This window comes from Myotis myotis, unplaced genomic scaffold (assembly GCF_014108235.1).
Source record: "Myotis myotis isolate mMyoMyo1 unplaced genomic scaffold, mMyoMyo1.p scaffold_m19_p_30, whole genome shotgun sequence".
In the NCBI taxonomy this organism is placed as follows: Eukaryota; Metazoa; Chordata; class Mammalia; order Chiroptera; family Vespertilionidae; genus Myotis; species Myotis myotis.
The window spans coordinates 748,120-768,749 of record NW_023416336.1 but is presented as its reverse complement, the minus strand read 5'-3'; the positions used below and the strand labels follow the sequence as shown (position 1 = coordinate 768,749).

The following is a 20,630-nucleotide window of genomic DNA, read 5'->3' as shown; positions in this document are numbered from 1 at the left end:
GGCTAAGGAAGGGGAGGCAGGGTCCGGGTCTGGGGGTGGCGATGAACTAAGTGTCAGTTTGCCGGGCTGTGTGTGTCTGTGGGAAGCCTCCGTAGACAAGACCGAGTGGATAGATAGTGGGGTAGTTGGGTCTGGAGCTGACTGAGAAGAGAGATTTGGGTGGCATAAATCCCTCCATAAGGACGGCACCCGAAGGCAAGGAAAGAATGATGTCACCCAGGAAGATTGTCACATGAGAAGGGACCAGGCATAGGCATGAAGTCTTGCACAGAACCCCGAGTGACAACAACGTCTAAAGGAGCAGCCTAGGAGAGAAACGTAGGGCATGGGAGGCAGGAGGCAAGCCCGGAGCATGCAGCCGGGAGCCTGGGGGAGGAAAGCCTCTCAGACGGAAATGGCAGCCTTGTGAGAGGCTGGGCAGTGGGAGCATCCATCGATTGCCCAGCGAGGATGTGGTGACCTTGCTCCGAACAGCACGACCAGGAAAGCCTGGTTCAGAAAACCAGGAATAGAGAGAGACGGCAAGTGTAGATGCCGCGCAGAAATCTGTGACCGGGAGCCACAGTCAGAAAGACAGACTGTCAGGGGGGCGACTGTCGTTCTCTCTCTCTGTTTTAAGATAGGAGGGCTTGGAAGGATTTATTTGCTGATGAGGAGAAGCTAGGTGAGACCGAGATGGTGACCAAATAGGAGAAAGTGGCATCTGCAGGAGAGGGGGGTTGGGGAGAACAGAGTCAGGTGGGGAGGTGGCCGGGAGGAGGGACGGCCTCTAGTGGAGTGGGAACAGAGGTGTGAAGCCCCGAGGTGGTATGCGGGCGGGAAAGGTCGGAGGAGGAGAAGTTGAGGGAGCATCTGCCCATTGGCTTCTGTTTCTCTGCCGCTGAGGAACTGAGCTCCTGGCCTCATGCCCCAGACACCCCGGTTCTGCCTCCTGGTGAGCGTAGAGGCTCCATCATCTCTCAGGGGGGTTCTGTGTGCTCTTTCAGAGAATGAGGACTTTTATTCTTATGTCCTTCCCTGCCCTCCTCATCCACCGAGACGTCCAGCTAAGCTGACCCACTGCCCTGTATTGAAACCTGTCATTCTCATCTTCAGATCAGGGTCTCTTCCTTCTCTGATAAAAGCATTTCTGTGATGGTCGTTTCCACTTTTGTGCTGCCTACATGGAAGACTTGAAAGCTTGGCCTGAGTAGACATCGGGAGGCATATGAGGACATGCATATTCCTTTTTTAAAAAATAATTTCATTATAGTTACATACAGTATTATATTAGTTTCAGGTGTACAGCATAGTGGTTAGATATTCATATCTTATGATGAGATCATTCCAATAAGTCTAGTACCCATCTGACATCATACATGGTTATTGCAATATTATTTATTATATTCCCACTAATACTACCTTCCCATAAAGTTAGCTCTGTTTACATTCTAGCCTCTGGCTAGTTTGTACCTCACAGGTAAGCTAGTTAGTAAACAGATGGCAGTAGCCTGGATGGATTCTTACTCCTCTCAGAAATCCCATTTCAGCCAGGTAGTGCATTTCTCCTGGGTGGTTCTGGGAAGAAAAGAAGTTGAGGAGTTGGATGCAGGAAGAGCAGGAGCCATTCTTTTTTTAAAATTTATTTTTAAAAATATATTTTTATTGATTTCAGAGAGGAAGGGAGAGGAAGAGAGAGATAGAAACATCAATGATGAGCGAGAATCATTAATCGGTTGCCTACTGCACGCCCCCTACTGAGGATTGAGCCCACAAGCTGGGCCTCCTGGTTTATAGGTTGATGCTCAACCATTGAGCCACACCAGCTTGGCAGGAGCCATTCTTTAATGGCTAACATTCGGGGTCTTTCGGCGTCCAGGAGCCGGACCCAACTGACTCAGCCTCCTTTGTGCCCTCTGACTTAAGGCACCACATGCAGGACTCTGGGCATCCAGGGGGTTGTATGGAAGGGCGTATGGTTAAAACAGAGGCTGCTATAAAAAATGGGACCCTTCCTGATATGGTTTTAAAATTCGTAGGAGCTGAAGTTTGGAAACCGATGCTGTAAAGTGAAAATGAAATTTAACTGAGCATTGGGTGGAGGAAAAGTAATGAATTGGCTCTCACATGAAAAGGCCTGTGATTGATGCCGCTCGGTGCCGAGGGGCGGTGCTCTCTGAAGCTGTGTGGTAGGGACTTTGCAGGTGGGGCTCACAGGGCCGAGTGAGTGCTCTGGTCTACCACGGAGGTGACGGTACATCAGGAGTTGCTCCATCCCAAGGAACTTTTATAGGGTAAAGGAAAAGGGTCCTGCTAAGAAACTCCAGTGCACTTCTGCTGTTTGTACCATAGTATGCAAAGCCTGTTTGGAAGCTGCTTGTCATGTAGCCTGCGGCGTTCACTGACCTCGGAGCGGAGCAGTTCCATCGGAGCCTGACGCTGTTCTCATGGCACCCAGACTCCTGGTCCCTGAGGAGAAGTGGCTGACCCTCGGGTGTGCAAGGTGGTCGTTTACCTGGCCTCTCTCTCAAAACTCACCGGAGCATATTTACAAGAGAGATTTGGGAACAGCCCTCATTTCCACTGAGTCGGAAAGGAAGTTGGGACTCAGTGCACGATCCGTAAAGCACTGACAAGTGTCCAGTACCGTATGGTAGCAGCGGCTCGTCTGTGCTAGCTCTACTATAAGATGTATTTACTATGGGTTCCATAGTCCTCAAGGAGCTCACAGGACAGAATTCAGGGACTGGGGCCTTAGTGAGCTGCTAGTGCTGACTCATTTGAATTGCTTATCCCAGTTATATGTTATAGGTTTTAGAAGAATCCTTGAAGTTAATTTCTATCCACCAAGGAGGCTTAGCAGATCTTAGAAGGATGAACTGAAATTGTCATGATCTGAAAATCACCACCCTCTGGCTGGTGTACTAACAAAGGACGGGGTTCCCACGTGTCAAAGGCTGTCAGTGGGCAAGCTCCCCGCAGAGCCAGTGGAGCAGAGCCTCAGAATTGGTCTCTGGTGCCAGACTGCCTGACTTCAGACCCCCGGCGTGGCCGCCCCCTGGGTGTGGGGCTTGGACAAGTTAGCTAACCACAGAGCCCCTTGCTTCTTTGCTGGTAGATGGGAATGAGGTGTCTTGGGGATTTGAAGACTAGTTAGTGAAATAATGCATGAAATAAAGTGGTTTGCACAGTGGTTGCATGTGGTTATAAAGGGGAGTTGTTGTAATTGGAAAAATTTAAATGGGCCTGGTAGGTCTGGGAAGATGCCATAGATCATCCAAAAAGGCTGTTTTCCTTCAGGATGTGTGTGGGCTAAAGTGACTTTGTGACTCCCTTTGTTTCCGAGTGTCACCGTGCTGTGGCAGGGGCGGGGTGGGAGGATGATCGTGGCACAGCCACCTTCCACCCCTTCCCGCTCTCAGACAGGGCGGCAGCCCCAAGGCGGAGCTGGATGGGCTCACAAACTGCATGAAGATCGAGTTGAGGTTGATATAACCTTTGTGGTCAGAAGCAAACAGGTGAGGTCGGACTGACCTTTTTGAGGAGTCCAATGCAGAGTAAATGTTGGGGTCACAGAGTTGATGGTGAGCAGTCGCGTAGTGCTGTGGGGGGACGGAGTGGACAGACATGGAAGCTGGAATGACTTGACTCAAAAGGAAAAGCCTCGTGTCAGCCAGCGGGGCAGAGTGATGCACGTCAGCATTTCAGTGTTTGTCAGTCACTGTGGCCCTGCCTGACTCCTCACAGGTCCTCAACCTGCTCTACGGCCCTCATCACCACTGCCCTCAGCACCCCACCCTCCACCACAGTCACCCCCACCCTCACCCTCCTCACTGCCCTCAGCACCCCACCCACCACCACAGCCACCCTCACCCTCACCCTCACCTTTCTCACTGCCCTCAGCACCCCACCCTCCACCACAGTCACCCCTACCCTCACCCTCCTCACTGCCCTCAGCACCCCACCCACCACCACAGTCACCCTCTCCCTCACCTTCCTCACTGCCCTCAGCACCCCACCCGCCACCACAGTCACCCTCACCCTCACCTTCCTCACTGCTCTCATCACCATCATCAAACCCACCCCCCCCACCACCACCACAGTCATCCTCACCCTCACCTTCCTCACTGCCACCACCACCACCACCTTGGGAGGATCATCGCCTCTTTTCTGAGCTCTGATTCCAGCCTATCTCTCTGCCTGACTCGCTCCTCTCACCTGCTCACTCCCTGACCACCTTTCAGTCTTTCCTTCCACCAGCTCTGCCTGTAGACTGAGGAGAGGATTTGCAAGTATACTTCAAGAGCTTTGCTTTTCCCTGACTTAAGAAAGGGTGATTGATCTGTTATCATTTGCTTTATAAATAACAAGAGATGTTAATTAGTTTGACTCATTCAGTGTGAAGTAGTTGCTATCCTTTCTCAGTGTCTGAGTCTCTGTAATTAACACAGTCTCTGCGGCTGCCGCTCTGAAGAGCAGAGAGTTTCTGGGAAGCCTCTCCCTTCTCCACTCAGGCCCTTCTTCTCCCCGTTTGCCTTGTGGCCGCCGGCCCACCGCAGGGACAGCTTCCCATGTTGTCTCGGGACCGTGACGGCTCCATGGCTGAAAAAATGGTCTTCCCTGGGATCAAGCCGTTCGGGGCCAGGCCTGATGCAAACTGTAAAGGAAGTATTTTTCACTTGCTCCCCACCAAACCTGCTTTCAGAAAGGGATCAGATACACCTGTAGGGCGAGGTGGCCAGGCCAGGCTAGGAGTGGAGCAGACCAGAGAAATGGAACTTCTGTTTAAAGAAACACGATGGCATAGGGAGGGCAGGGCTCACCTCCGCTGAATACTCTCCAAGGCCACTGGTAGTAATTTCCGTATCTGCATCCCAAGCCCTTCTTTTCCCTTCCCTCTCCCCACCTGCCTTTTTTTTGAGGCCCAGCTCAAAGGCCATCTCTCCCAGGAAGCAATCCTGACTCCCTGTGCCTGGCCACCTGGTGTCAACAGCCTCTGCTTAGCATGCACCCCGTCTCCCTGCTCCCCTCCCCCCACCCCTGGATGGCCAGCTTCTCAGCAGCAGCGAATACTGCTCACAGCCCTCCTTGTCTCCCTGGCATCTGGCACCACGGCATCAGGAAATGCTTCTGGACGAAAGTGAATTGTAGTTCTATTTGCTGTTTGAAGAGGGCAATGTTTTTAAACATGGAGAACATGATAACTTCTTTCCAAAACAAGTGAGCGGTGGTTCCTTCTCTTCTCCGTGAGTTCCCTTGTTCCTGGATCCCAACCCTAGAGATATACCAGTAGGTAGGATAATTTTTTTTAAAGGAATAAAACACTTCGGTGATTCTTCTTAAGGGGTACAGTTAGCCGTGTTTACCCTTGGCAGAAAGCCTCCTTCATGGCAAATGCCGTTTGCTTCAAGCAACGGTTCAGGTTCAGACGGCGGCATATGGACCGCGCAGGAGGGAGGAGAGCCGTCTCTCCAGGCCAGCGGGGTCAGCTGGGTCAGCACTGGGCTCAGCTGGAGGTGGGCCGCATGAGCCCAGAGCCTTTCCATCCAGCAGGGCAGCGCGGGCAAAGGTTGGAGCAGGGCTGATGAATGGCTCAGATATGGTGAAAAAGGTGCTACCATCTGCCTTGCATTTGAATCTATAGTTCCTTCTCTATCTGTTCTCTAGTCCAGTCGTCTGTGTTGCATGTGTGCGCTGTGGAGAGAGACTGATTTTTGTCTTTTATTTTGGGAGTATTAAAAATTACAACAGCCCAGGCTTTATTCCAGAATTCTCCTTTTAGTTCTTTCTGCATGAGGAAGAGCTTCTCTTTGCTTTGCGTGTCCTTTGTTGCTGCCATGGGGCTCATTAGCTCTATTTGTGAACATTGGGCTTGTAGACATCAGGGTGTAGCAAGTGTGGCCTTCCTTGGCTCATGGGCAGCTCCTCTTCCCTGGACAGACAGGAAGAAAGAACTGTAGATATTGCTGGTCTTTGGAATAATATTATTTATTTATTACTTATTTAATTTATCTTTATTATTGAAAGTATTACAGATGTGCTTTTTTATCCCTCATTGACCCCCTGCGACCTGCTCCCACCTCACCCCTCGCCCCCAGGCCTTCACTGCACTCTTGTGTGTCCATGGGTTATGCGTATATGCATATAAGTTCTTTGGTTGATCTCCCCCCACCCCCTTCCCTCTGTGATTCATCAGTCTCTCCCATGTTTACACGTCTCTGGATCTATTTTATTTGTCAGTTTATTTTGTTTTTTTTTTAGATTCTACACATAAGTGAGATCATATGATACTTTTTTTCTCTGACTTGCTTATTTCACTTAGCATAATACTCTCCCTCCATGCTGTCTCAAAGGATATGAGATCCTTCTTTTTTCATAGCTGCATAGTATTCCATTGTGTAAATATACCAAGTATTTTTATCCACTCATCTGCTGATGGGTACTTGGGCTATTTCCAGGTCTTAACTATTGTAAATTGTGCTGCTATGAAGATAGGGGTGCGTACATTCTTTCTGATTGGTGTTTCGGGTTTCTTAGGATATATTCCTACAAGTGGGATCACTGGATCAAATGACAGTTCCACTTTTAATGTTTTGAGGAAACTCCATACTGTTCTCCACAGTGGCTGCACTAGTCTGCATTCCCACCAGCAGTGTACTAGGATTCCCTTTTCTCCACATCCTCTCCAGCACTTGTCATTTGATGATTTGTTGATGGTAGCCATTCTGGCAGGTGTGAGGTGGTACCTCATTGTGGTTTTGATTTGCATCTCGCTGATGATTAGTAATTTTGAGCATTTTTTCATATGTCTCTTGGCCTTCTGTATGTCCACTTGGGAGAAGTGCCTATTCAGGTTCTTTACCCTTTTTTAATTGGATTATTTGTGTTCCTTTTGTTAAGTTGTATGAGTTCTTTATGCATTTTGGAAAATAACCTCTTATCAGATGTATCACTGGCAAATAATGTCTTCTTTATGATATCATTTTAATGATCAAACTTTTTAAAAATACATATTTTATTGGTTTTTTACAGAGAAGAAGGGTGAGGGATAGAGGGTTAGAAACATTGATGAGAGAGAAACATCGATCAGCTGCCTCCTGCACACCCCCTACTGGGGATGTGCCCGCAACCAAGGTACATGCCCTTGACCGGAATCGAACCTGGGACCCTTCGGTCCGCAGGCCGACGCTCTATCCACTGAGCCAAACCGGTTAGGGCTAATGATCAGACTTTTATCCTAGTTTCTTGATCTTTAAAAAGTTAATCTAGCAATATCTACTGTCATTGTCTTTCTCCAAGGGACATTGTAAGGATAATTAGGGGACAGGTAAGTGAAGTGTTTTGAACTCAGTGGAAGGGAGAAGCCATCAGGCTCAAAGGTATTACCGTTATTTAGTTCCATACTGTTACCATACGGTCAAGACTACATTAATGTTGGAAATGACGATAAGATCACGTTTGAACATCTATTCCTACTTACCTGGCACAGTTGACTTTTGCCTGAGCCCTGCAGCATACTTCGATATGTAGATTAAAACAAATCAATTGAAATGACCAGGAAGTTCTTATTACATTTTTATTGTTCATTTTTTAATTCTAAAAATCAGTGTTCTTTTTAAAGGAGTTTATTAAAAAGCTTCGTTTTCTGGAATGTTATACATCTGCAATAAATAATAAATAACATTGTAGCAGTTGGCTGCCTCCACTTTCATGCAAAATGAATGAATACATTTGGTGACATACATTTGAAGAGTGTAGTTCTTGTAATTTTCACAGAAATCAGGAACAGCTTTACAGATGATGGAAATTTTACCATCTGCTAGTAACAAAGAAACACAGCTCGTAACACGAGGCCCTGCCTGAGTCTAGCGTGTATAGTGGCGTGCCAGGACTCAGAATTCTCCGTCGCTTCAGTCTGCAGTGAGGCTGGGCTGTCAGCCTGTCACGGGAAGGGTTCGCTAAGGGAAATAAGCCCGTCAGAGACAGACAAATACTGTATGATCTCACTTGTATGTGGAATCTAATGAACAAAATAAACTGCCGAACAACCACAAAAATAAAGCAAATGGCGTGGTCCTCACATTCTGTGAACCCAGAGGAGGGAAGAGGGCTGAGTGTTAATGGCAACAGGTCAAAAGAAAGGCATCCTCTGGGACTACGGACGCCTGCACAGATGTCACCTGTAATCAGTGGGTCCGTGGACTTGCTGTCGAGAAGATACTGTCTTTATGAGTCAAAATGTTTAGTACTGGAAGAAGAGATCAAAGTTCGGATGCTGAGGGAGAGGTGGGGATGGCAAGTCCAGGCTTCCGTTTACAATGACATTTGCTTTAAGCAGGTGACATTACAGCTGCCTAGGCTGACACGGCACGTGGGGGTGTGGTTCTAGTGAAAGATAAGGGTGGGTGCTTGGGAAGAGCTGAATGCTCGGTGGAGACCACAGGGCTGCTTACCAAGGGAGGAGATGAGATACCACTGGAGAGGGAGGCGTTGAGGAAGAGTCGCCCCTCTTCTTGGGGGATGATTCTGGTCGTTTGGTTTTCATCTCATGGTGTGGAGGGTACTGCAGGACACCACATTGGGGTGGTCCCATAAAAGATGGTCCGTGCAGCCCTGGCTGGGTGGCTCAGTTGGTTGGAGTGTCTTCCCATGCACCAAAAAGATTGCAGGTTCAATCCCTGGTCAGGGTACATACAGGAAGACAGTCAGTCGATGTTTCTCTTGTCGATATTTCTCTCCCTCTCTATCTCTTCCCTTCCCCCTCCACTCCCCCCCTCCGCCCAACACACACACACACTCTCACCTAAGAATCAGTAAAAACATGTCCTGGGGTGAGGATCTTTTAGAGATTAAGGGAAAAAAAAAGACGGCCAGTGCATTTCTGTTGGTATAGTATGTGCAGGTGGTCCTGAGGGTGTCCAGTCCTTTTTAGTATTAGAAGGCATAGGCTGGGGATACAGGCAGAACCCCATCAGAGGCTTTAGCTAGCAGTGATCTGCACCTTGGGGTGCTTTTGTTGACCCTCAAGCTTAAAGGGGTTGGGGAGTGAGGCAGATCTTGTTAAGGAGGAGCAGCGTCCTCTTCACCTCTCACTTCATATTGGGAAGCAATCCTTTCCCTTGACCCTAGAGATGCAGTGAGTCTGGTATCTGCCTAATTGATTTTGGCTTTTGTCCTGATGTCTTCGTCTTGAGCATGTAAGCCAGGTTGCTAACAGGTGGGGTTAATCAATTTGTTTTCATTGCTACACTCCCTCCCTTTTCTTATAACGCCTCCTTTTTGGGCTCCCTTTGCACCCTGATGTCCTTGTATCCTCTGCTTGGCCCTCGGGGGCAAAAAGCAGACCAGCTCACCCACGCTAAGATACAAGGGCTGGTCAGGTTTAAATGTTTTCCCTTCTGTGGTGTCTGCGTTTCTTACAGGGGTGAAGACATCTTAAACCAGAGGAGTGACTCTCTAGTCGTGGAATTTCAGTCGTCAACCAGCCGATGCAGGAGGTATTATTTGGGGCATGGGGGCCTTCTCGGGAGCCCCAAATCATCCTAAATGACCACCTGCCTGCTCCATGTCACCTATGGTCATATCATACATCACACCAGTCTTATATGTTTGGTGGGCTTGACCTGGCTGAGGACAGCAAGCATGTTTGTGGGGGTCTGTGTGCATGGAGGTCAGCACAATAGGGGCCTCCCAGGTGTCTGTAGGCACTGGCCAGGGAGGAAGGTGATGCATGCAATGCAAGCTTTTTGTTTCTTACTGCAATTGCTGGTTTTGGTCCAAAAGGTAGTGAGTTCAGAGTGAAACTGAAATTCTCTTGGCTAAAGCCCACATCGTGTCCATCCATAGCATGAGTCATGTGTCCTTAGAGAAATCTCCATTTGAAATCGTGGAATGTTCGTGAAAGCCGGGGTTTCACGTTGTGCCTATCCATGGCAGGGCATGACCATGCTATCCTCTCCTTTGAACGGGAAGCCTGGTTCTGTGAGAGTGTCATCATCATCCTGTGCCTCCCTATGCCATTCAGTGCCACCAGGGCCACCCCAGAGAGTGCTTGGTGATGGATGTAGGCGCTGTGGGGCCCTCAGTTGGTCAGACTGTAGTCTCTCTTTGTATGAAGGTCACTGGTTGGACTCCCAAATCTAATAACTTTGGGTAAATTATTAAGGATAAATTAAAATGCTAATGGGCTACATGTTCTGTGTGTGTGTGTTGTGTGTTTTTTTTTAACATCCCTCACTCTTACATGTAAATGTAGGGCTCTAGGTGCTCTCACAGCCTTGCCCGGAGCATTTCTAGCATCACCATGGAGACAGCGCATTTAAAGTATATTCTGGCCACATGGGCAGAGCTAGGAGGATAGGCAGTATATATTTTATGATTATTTTATTTGTGCCCTCCACAGCTACATAACACAAATATTCTCTTTTACCCAAGTTAACAGTTTAACTAAAGAATTGGTTATCTTTACTGTTTTCATAAGCTTCTTTGGACCCACAGATCCTTTCATTATTAATAGTTATTAACGGTATTTGCTGGCTATACATTGGACTGTGGCACCGAAAGCCATTGCGAAGCCCTCTTTATAGACCGTCTTCATGTTTAAACATGTACCCCACACCGTGAAACAGCCCTGCTCTATAATGAAGATGGGCGTGGGGGTAGGGGGAGAGACGAAGCCTGTCTATTTTGTCATCACCTTATTGATTAGGGGAGACCCACAGTCAGTAGGTAGTTGTCCTGCTCCAGCTTGAGCATCTGCCCGCACTGGACCAAGCGGGAGCTCTAAGCAAAACGATGGCAAGGTCACTTAAGCGAAATGCTTCTGCTAGGAAACGAAGACCGTGCTCGTTTTGAGGGACACGCAGGCTCTTTACCACCCGTGGCGCGAGCTCCGTGCCTACGCTAGGCCGGATTTCTTTCTCTGCTGAGCTGAAGAAAACAAGCGTGCCGCCTCCTTTCACTACTCGGGTCCCTTCCTCATTGTTAGTTACATTAGGCCCTTTCTTTTCTCCCCAATAGGGGGAAGGAACACTGTTTCTTTCTCAGTCCTCCCAGTTAGCTGGTGTCTGGTCATTTCATAATTGCATTTTAGGAGAAGAGATATTAATGTTCTTCAACAAAAGGCCGGGTTCCTTGATGACACGCCATAATTCAATTTCCGCTCTCTCCCTTCACTGCCCGTATCCCTTCCTCCTGGCACATTTTTCATAGTTAGGAGGAGTGATAGTGTCAAATATATCAAAAGGAAGAATTGATTCAGTCCTAGTTTGACGACTTGACTGATTAACAGAGATCAGAAGAAGGCTCATAACTGTGAAAGCCACTGCAGCATGGAGTTTAACAGCTCTTTAGGGAGCCAGTTAATGGAAGAATCACTACAGAAACACAGCCATGCAAAAAAAAAAAAAAAAAAAAAAAAAAAACAGAAAGGAAAATACAGGAGCATGCCCACATAACACACGGGGACCATGTCATAGGAGGAAATGTGCTTGAGATTCCTATTTACACATTGCAGTAATTACCGTCTGCCTTGAGATTACTCTCAGCCTTCTCCTGTCAAAGTTGCTTAGACAGTTCCCCTCTCACAGGGCATGCAGAGAGGTCTGGCGCTGGCTGGGACTTGTCCTCAGGACTTTTCTCCTTCCGAAGACTGTAATTATCCGACACCTGAGCCCGCACTCCTTGGTTAGACTAGCTTTAACCGGACCCATGTTCTTGTCATCATCACCATTTGTCCGTGAACCAGACTTCTGTACTTGGGTGAATGTCATGCTGGACATTAGCCTTTAATGTTTGTGTGTAGTTACTCTCTTTTCTTTCTCCTGATGCAGTGTCTATGAACCAGATAGAAATGTGTTACGGAGGAAAGAACGAGAAAGGAGAAATCAGGAGACTCAACAGGACGATGGCACATTTAATTCCAGTTATTCCCTCTTCAGTGAACCCTACAAGGTAGATGGTTTTCCATTGTTTATCTCCACCCCTCGCCCACTGGCACCTCTACCCCCGGGATGACAGTCTTGACCAAAAGAGTCGCCTAATCAAATTCCAATTAGTTTTCTGCCTGTTCAGCCAAGGGAAGGCAACCTTGACACTAAGAATGGGGGTCTCCCCCACAAATCTTGGTATCAATATTGAGATCTGCTTGCTATAATTTTTATCGGTAACATATATGTCATCTCTGCATTGATTTTCAAAGTCAGTGCTATTTGTTATATTCTCTAAGGTGTTAGGAAGCAAACACTATTAAAAGAGGTTGGGTTACATATCTGTCACACGTGGATCATGCTGGTCCCAGGGTTACTTGATAGGGCTAATAAGAAAGAAACTGTTGGATTGGTTTTCCTTTATACCAAAGGCCAGAAATATAACCACTCTTCCAAAATGGAATGTCATCCCAGTGTCTCAGGCCGCATGGAGCTTGTGTAGTTTAAGCTCGTAGCTTCTTGCATATTTAGCCTATGTTCATTTAAACTTCATTCTAACTTCTTTCGCCTGCCACTCTGGGTTTCTGACAAGAATAATTATGTAGTTAGAAACTGGAAAGAGAACAGTTTGAGCCAAATCTGAATTTGTAAGAAAAGCTTCCAGTGGGACTACAAAAAGGAAGAAGTCCCCTCCTGGAGAGCCTCAGTCGGACCATGGTGTGGAGGTGCAAGAGTGCAGTTTGCACGTACTCAGCGGCTGCACAGGCTGCAGGACAGGCGCCGTTTTGTGCAGCCACGACCCTGGCCAGCTCTCTGGGTCTGGTGCGCAGCGAATGCCGGCGGGCTTCTTCAGAGATGACGGTTTAGATTTCATCTCCTGCTCGCGTTCTGCATGTGGCAGCTCTGTGGTCGATAACGGCACCCCGCCGTTGTTTGCCGTGTTCCCATGGTCTCTAATATCAGGGTGTGCTTTCTCTTTCTCCAGACTAACAAGGGGGATGAGCTCTCCAACCGGATCCAGAATACGTTAGGCAATTACGATGAAATGAAGGACTTCTTAACTGATAGATCTAATCAGAGTCATCTCGTTGGCGTTCCCAAACCTGGGGTTCCTCAGGCTGCTGTGAACAAGATCGAGGAACATTTTGTCGCAGATTCAAGAGCCCAGGCCCAGGCCTCCTCTGTATGCAGCACGGCATCTTCCACACCAGCGGCTGTGCCCGGGCAGCAGAGTAAGAGGGGCACCGTGGGCTGGCAGAAGGCTGGGCACCCGCCTCCCGACGGCCCACAGAGAGCAAGTAAGCGCGGACACAGGTTGATCGATCTGACCAGATCTGCTCCTCCAAAGAACCCCAATCAAAAGACTAACCACTGTGTGTCCACCCCCTCACCCTCACCCCCCTCTCCTTCTTCTTCCAACTCAGCACAACAGAGCTCTCTCAGGACCTTGCTTGGAGATGGCGCTGGCAGGCAGCAGCCACGGGCCAAACAGGTGTGCAATGTAGAGGTGGGTCTTCAGACCCAGGAAAGACCACCCGCTATGGCAGCCAAGCACAGCGGCAGTGGACACTGTGTTCAGAACTTTCCTCCATCTCTGGCTTCCAAACCCAGCCTGGTCCAGCAGAAACCGACTGCTTACGTGCGGCCGATGGATGGCCAAGATCAGGCTCCCGATGAGTCTCCGAAACTGAAGTCGTCCACGGAAACCAGCGTGCACTGCACGTCATACAGGGGCGTCCCGGCCGCCAAGCCAGAGTCCACCAGAGCCAAGGCCAAGCTTTCCAAGTTCAGCATCCCCAAGCCATCGGAGGTGAGTCTTTTCTCATGACTACTACGGGCATCTGCGTGGTTCTGTGTGTCCACCTGACCGCTGATAATTCATTTCCCAGGTTTCTTTATTTCAGTGTGTGACTGCCTTCACGTGGTAGGATTTGTAGCGGTCAGTAAGGGAGGATGTACGCATAAGTAACGCTTTCTTACAATCAACTGATTTCAGGCAGACTTGTTAAGTTCCAACAGATGTAGTTGTATGTGTCTCTCTGTTAGTTCAGGAAGGAATATCTTCTTGAATGCAGTTCAGGGGATAGCTTATAAACAAGCCAGTATTATGGAGATATTAAATACTAAAGGTGAAAGTACTTCACAAACTATAATTTTTCATATGTAAAGAGGTGAATTTTTATGTAAAATAGTTCAGATATTTAATATTTTGGTCAGTTTTGGAATGTTCCAGGACAAACTTTAGAAGGTAAACTTCTGAATGATTTTGAAAGTAATTGTTAAATGATTCAATGCTGATTATGGTAAATATTCAGATGTCCCATCTTTATTATAATATTTAAGACCCAGGTTCATTGGTGTTAATTAATAAAGTAAGGACTCTCTGTGTCCTGTAAAATTATCTTAGGCTACATGAAGAGAGCGAAATATCTTAGTTCAGATTCTCCTGGTTTGCATTGTGACTTTATTCAAATGTGTGGATGGATAGAACACTAGAATTTAAAACAAGCAAATCGCATAGTCACTGAGGTAGCAAAGAGTCCATGACTAGTAACTTGAACAGAAATTTGGGTGGAAAAGGAAGTTTTGTTGTAGAGAAGCATATCTCATACTATATTTCTAATTGATGACAGTTGTCAAGAGCACAGGAATAAGAAATATGACTGCACATGTTTTATTTTACTGTGATTAAGGTGTAATAATTGAAATAAATGTGAGTTCTGGAATGTTGTACTTAGAAACTGTTCAAGATTTTGTTTTCTTTTTGACATATTCTTTTTTAAAGATGAGTAACACTGTGGCCAGACTAATCTTTGTGTCTTAATTTGATCTCATAACCAAATGAAGCAGATGATTTAACGTATCTCCTTGAATGCCCTACAATGCTGAGCTTAACCATTTCTGAGCTATCATCTCAGAAAGTGCCATGCACCAATTGGGAGGCCAATGTATTACCTAATTAGACAAGACTTTTTTCTTTTACTTTGAGATGTTTACACAGGTTCTAATGAGGAAATTATACCAGAAGCCAGTAACATCTTTTGATAATTCATTTATGATGGACCCCAGAAAATGTTCATTAGAAATTAATAGAAACAAAAATGTAACTTCTGCAAGCATTTATGGTTTTTTTCTTCGTTTTTGCATTTATGTTTTTAAAAGTTTGTAGGAAACACACATAGATCTCACCTTACAAAATTGAATTCAGTAAGTTTTTTGATTTTTGTTATTACTATCAAATGATCCTGTAATGGCAACAAAAACCATGGTGTATCCTTGAACAGAGGTGACTGCAACCATCAGGAATTCCTTTATAATTTCAATCCCAAGTGATTCTTTGTTAAAATTATTTTTATGTACCAAAGAAACTTCAGATTTATTCTGTAATAATTTATTTATTTTGGAACCCATTGAGTTGACAAAGCTCTGGTTATAAGCCAGCGTTTGATCGCCAGTTCAGCCTTATGCAAGTAATTATTTAGTTTGCCTTAGGTTTTTGGGTATGTCATTAATAACGTGGACACTTTCAGGATGCCAGATTGAGAATGGCATACTGGACTTGTGCTCAGTAATCAGAGCAGGGGGGAAAGGCCTGAGACAGAGTCAGCCCGACAGAAATTAGTGCTTTTGTGCAGGAAGTGTTTCACTTCCCCCACGTATAATGTCATATGCAGTCAGCTTGCTTCTTCCTGACATTCTATGCTAAACGCTTCAAAGAGGGCAATCATGCATTGATAGAGAAGAGGTAAGAAAAAGTGTTGTTGATAGGACAAAGTTGTAATCGGTGGATTTTTTGGTGGCAGTGGTGGGGGGGGGCGCGATGCAGTCTTTATTTTAGTAGAAAGCATCGCATGTTATGGAAAATGTGGTAATTTGAATTTTGTAATACTGCTATGTTTAACCAGCCCACTATCATACTACAAAATGGCTCTTTCCAGTTAGTAGCAGGGTGGTAGTTGTAAGTTACATTTCCCAACCTTTAAACTCAAAGGTGTTTTTTTTGTTTGTTTCTTTTTACATTACTCTAAGAAATTAAGAAGTACCTTTTGGCAGGTATATCATTCATTATTTTTAGGGAATTCCATATAATCCACAATCTTAACATAGAAACTAAATAATTTTATCAAACCAATCAGATTTTACTTTTGAGGGAATACTTGCTTTTATTTTTTGTAGAAAATAAAAGAACTTAAAAAATAAAATATCCTCTATAAATAGTTGACTGATCTCCAGTGAAGCAGAGAATGTGTTTTTTAGGGAAATTGACAGAAGAAATGATCTGAATGGAACTTGTATCTTGACTATACTTTTTCAGGATGTTAGCTGTTGAGCAAGACTTAGGGCAGTGTGAAGAATTTGGGGGCTAAAAGAAAGTGTTAGGTAAAAATGACAAAGACAGGGAAGGTGCAGGTATAGCTGTATGGTGTTGTATAGGCACATTCCTCCTGAGAAGAATCAGGTCAAGGACTAGGTATAATTGATGTGAAAAATATTTTTTAAAAAGCTAAGATGTGGTCTCTGCCTCCAAGAAATTTACAGCAATTGAATAAATTAGGTGCTAGCACTTAGCTTTTCCTTTGTAATTTCTGTCACTTAAAGTCCAAACCAGGGGTCCTCAAACTACGGCCCGCGGGCCACATGCAAATGCAAATATTGTATTTGTTCCCGTTTTGTTTTTTTACTTCAAAATAAGATATGTGCAGTGTGCATAGGAATTTGTTCATATTTTTTTTTTAAACTATAGTCCGGCCCTCCAACGGTCTGAGGGACAGTGAACTGACCCCCTGTTTAAAAAGTTTGAGGACCCCTGGTCCAAACTAAATTTAAAATTGTCTGTCTTGCCCTAGGAAAATTCACTCACCTTCATAGTCCTTGTAGTAGAAAAACATTCTGTTATTTTTAACAATAGAGAATTGGTGACTCTATTTTCCCGATTTTACACTTGTAAATGCTTCATTCGTCCCTCACAACATCTGTACTCTGTCTGCTGCCATGGCGAGTTATTTCTTATAATTCTTTAGTCCTCAGTAATAGGTAATTAGTGTAGAAAAATTTAGTGCAATTTGATGTGGAAGTTACAGACCTCAAGGGAATTCCTTAACTGGTACACCTGCCTCCGGGCTGGTTTTTCCCAGCTCGGCTGTGTGTTTCATGAAAAACATGTTTTTGTTGTTATAGCTGCATCTTTTACTCTTGATGCCACCCCTCATTAAGTGAGCCTTCCCTGGAGTGTCACTTGGAAGGGTGACTACTGTTAGGTGAGAGTCAGAGAACCTCACGAATGACTGGAGCATGCATGCTAGAATGTTCTAGGGTAGGGCACACGACATCTTACTTCCAATTGAAGTGAATGACTTTTTGTTTCACACGCAAACACAAAATTAATGTTTTGCCCTTAACACGTAATTCAGGATTCAGGTGATGGGGGACCGTTTATCTGGAGGGCCAGGCACAGGTTTTGTGGGACCTAAAGATGACACTGTCTTGGGGGGGGGGGTTCTCTTTAGGAAAAACAGAATAAAAAATACCTTTCTCCTGGAATTGTTACAAGAACATACATTAGCACATTCCTAGGGCCCTCCTGGGCCTTGGAGAAACCTCTGCTCAGGAGGCCCTGAAGCTGATGTGTCACCAGCTTTTCAGTGTATCTGTCTTTGGATCATGGAATAATGATAAATTATTATTTAACTGATAACTTTAGATGTGAAAAGAGGGCTTTATATTCGCTTCAAACTTTGTGGAATTTAAAAATAATGTCTAATGCCAGGGGAGGTGGACAACACTGAAAAAGTCTAGTCTGCAGTGCTATTGAGACATCAGGTGGTCGCACAGGCTCTGAAGCTGTTGGGCGAGATCAGTTCAGCGGGGGTGCTCCAAAACGCTCAGGTCAGGCCGCTGGCCGTTCATTTCATAGGTAGACGTGGTGGCTGAAAATGGAAGCGCTTGGAAAGGCAGGGTAGGAAGGAATCCAGGAGAGGAACACCTAAAGGTGAACGTCAGTGGATCGACTGTGTATTACGAGTTTCAGAATTCACCCAGAAGAACAGAGTAACCATTTTTGGTTGATCAGAATTTTATTTGTTAAAATAAGTAATTAAATAGCTTAAAACGTATTGGTTGATCATCGCATTTTCACAGTGGTCATTTTAACATCACCATTTATACCACGAATAAGAGCAGAAAGATAAAGTACCATGATTCTACAAAATAGCTTCCTAGAAAAGCAATTAAGTGATTTTTTTTTTCAAGTTCACAGAAGATAAATGGTGTGGGCTTCCTATTTCCTGTCACCCTTGGCTACCTTTGTATGAAAATGGATTCTTCCACATTAAAGTCGGCAGCAGCCTGTCGGAGGAAAAAGGCATCTGCAGAGCAATATGTGCGTTCCATATTCGTGCTGGTCTAAAGTTCTTCATCCCGTTTGAGCTGCTTGGTGTTTTCACACCAGCCGGGCTGCGCTGTCGCTCACGATGAAATGAGGGTGAGGGCCAGCCTGGAGACTCGGTTTCCCTGACGGTTATGGACTCGTCCTCCCCACTCCCCTGGTCACCGTTCCCCTTCACTCACTGAGACAGAAGCCATGTCCTGCGGGACAGTGTGGCTTAGCAACAGCACCGATAGTTATGCTCTGCGCGCCTCCTGTCCCGTAATGCACGTCCTCCCTTCTCTTCCCGAGAGCACAACTTGTACCGTGTAGACTGAGAAGAGTGAAGACTCAACACTTTGATCTCAGGTGTATAATGAAAGCATCTGTTTTCTGAATTGTAGAAGGGTCATTCTGAAGGTCATCGTGAAGGCTCGCAAGTGGAAATGTTGCCATATTTTTTGGTACTTCTATGTTTAGCCAGTGGGGCCCTAAAAGATAAAGCACTTAATCACTTAAGAATTTGAAGAATGCATATTAAAATGTGTCCTGTTCCATCCCCTTTCTCGGGCTTCTTTAGGGTAGTGTCCTAGCTGTAAGGTAGGAGATGGCTCCCTGTGCTGGAGGCTTTGAGGAGAGAACCGGCCCCCAGGGGAGGCTGTGAGCAAGCCCCACTCCATTTTTCCTGTATATTTTCTCAGTTCTCATAAAGCTTTCTCTCTCAGAAAGCATCAGGACAGACTACAGCTGTTTTCCCTTAAACTGCAACCTTGTGTGTGGACTCCAGCCCTGGGGCTAATCAAGAGCCTGAGATCTCTGTGTTTGGAGCCACTTGCAAAGATGACGTTTGATTCAGCATCACTCCCACCCTGGACAGCCCAGTGAGAAAAGCCTCTTATTTTTTTTTTTTTGTAGTTTGTCCTTTCTTGGTTGGAAATTGTGTGCGAGCACAGTGGAAGGACCGCTGCTATGCAGACCAGCCAGGACTAGGCTCACATCCTGGCTCTACCTACCACGCGGGTGGGAGCAAGTTGTTTAACAGCCAGGCCTCAGTTTTCTCACGTGTGAAGGGGAGAAATTGATAAGACGTGCTTGGCAGCGTTATTGGAGGGAGGAGTAGATGAGGCAAAGTGTGTAACTTGCTTATAAGCACCCTGATAATGTAGTAAGCATTTGGGAAATATTGGCTATGTTATTCTTACTAGCAATACCTCTGAAACAGCAACAGCAAACAAAATATGGAGATGGGGTATTGTTGGAAGTGGTTTTGTGTGCACGTGAGAGACAGAGAGGGGGTGGCCAGGGAAAGAAAAATGAAATTCTGAAAGTTCTTTTGTGTTTGTTAGATATAACTGAAGCCTTTGAAGACACAGATGATCCTGGATTACTCTAGCAAAGCCTGAGTATCCTGCGTCTCCCTCATTTAATGCCTGGCCCCCTGCGATTTTATGACGAGGCTGAGATAGAATTGTCTCTCTGTGTAGCTGGCTTTTCTGAGCTATCCTCTCTATGGAACATGTCACACTTGAGCTGTATCTCCAGTTAAATGAAATACAGAATCAACAGGATGTGGGCTGAGGAAAAATGCTAAACATTTCAGATAGTAGGTACTTAGAATGACTCGCTGAGATAGAGCTCTTCGAAGCCACGGAGTACCGATAGCATGTGTAGCTGGGCTGAGCAGTGCCTTTCTGGGAGATGAACGTGGACTCCCCCTGCCGCTCAGGACCCGTCTCTCTGCGCAAATGGCCGCTTTTCCGGCAGAACGAGGAGTGCGTCTGCTGCAGCTGGATTGTCTTGAGTTTGACTCTCAGTCCAGTTGCTCCCCGGGTGACCGGTGTCTCATTGGCTTTATGCGTGATGAGGAGTCCTGGTTGCACCTTGATCGGCTTGCTGCGCTGCTGTCAGGAAGCACCACACGCTGGTTGGCTTGGAGCCACAGAAATGAATTGTCTGGCAGTTCTGGAGGCTGGAAGTCTGAAGTCAAGGTGTCGGCAGGCGTGGTTTCCCCTGAGGGCTGTGAGGGAGAGTCGGTTCCAGGCCTCTGTCCTAGGCCCGGAGAGCTGTCTTCTCCATGTCTGTGCCTTGTCCTCCTTCTGTTGTGTGTCTGTCCAAATTTCCCCTTTCGGGAAGGTGTTCTGTTAGATTGCGTTAGGACCCACCCTAATGACCTCATTTTAACTCGATTACCTTTGTAAACACTCTATTTCCACGGCACAATTCAATGCGGCAGTACCCATCGGTGGCATTCTTATGACTACTTAATAACTTAATACGTTACACTGCTAAGACAGTGACTGACGCATAGTAAGCACTCAGTGAATCCACAGTAATAATAACTCATAATAGTATAATTATGT

General features: G+C 46.0%; 1 protein-coding gene across 2 annotated transcripts in view; it reads left to right on the top strand.

Moving 5' to 3' along the window:
• Nucleotides 1-20,630, top strand: part of AFF3 (AF4/FMR2 family member 3) — a 498,351-nt gene that overhangs the window by 77,533 nt on the left and 400,188 nt on the right. Inside the window, exons 3-6 of one of the 2 annotated variants that reach the window (XM_036302283.1) lie at nt 9,402-9,476; nt 11,811-11,931; nt 12,892-13,204; nt 13,331-13,716. In XM_036302283.1, the coding sequence (XP_036158176.1) occupies nt 9,402-9,476; nt 11,811-11,931; nt 12,892-13,204; nt 13,331-13,716 (895 nt within the window). Of the gene's footprint in view, nt 1-9,401; nt 9,477-11,810; nt 11,932-12,891; nt 13,717-20,630 lie in introns of both variants that reach the window. The other variant, XM_036302282.1, reaches the window with a different exon arrangement.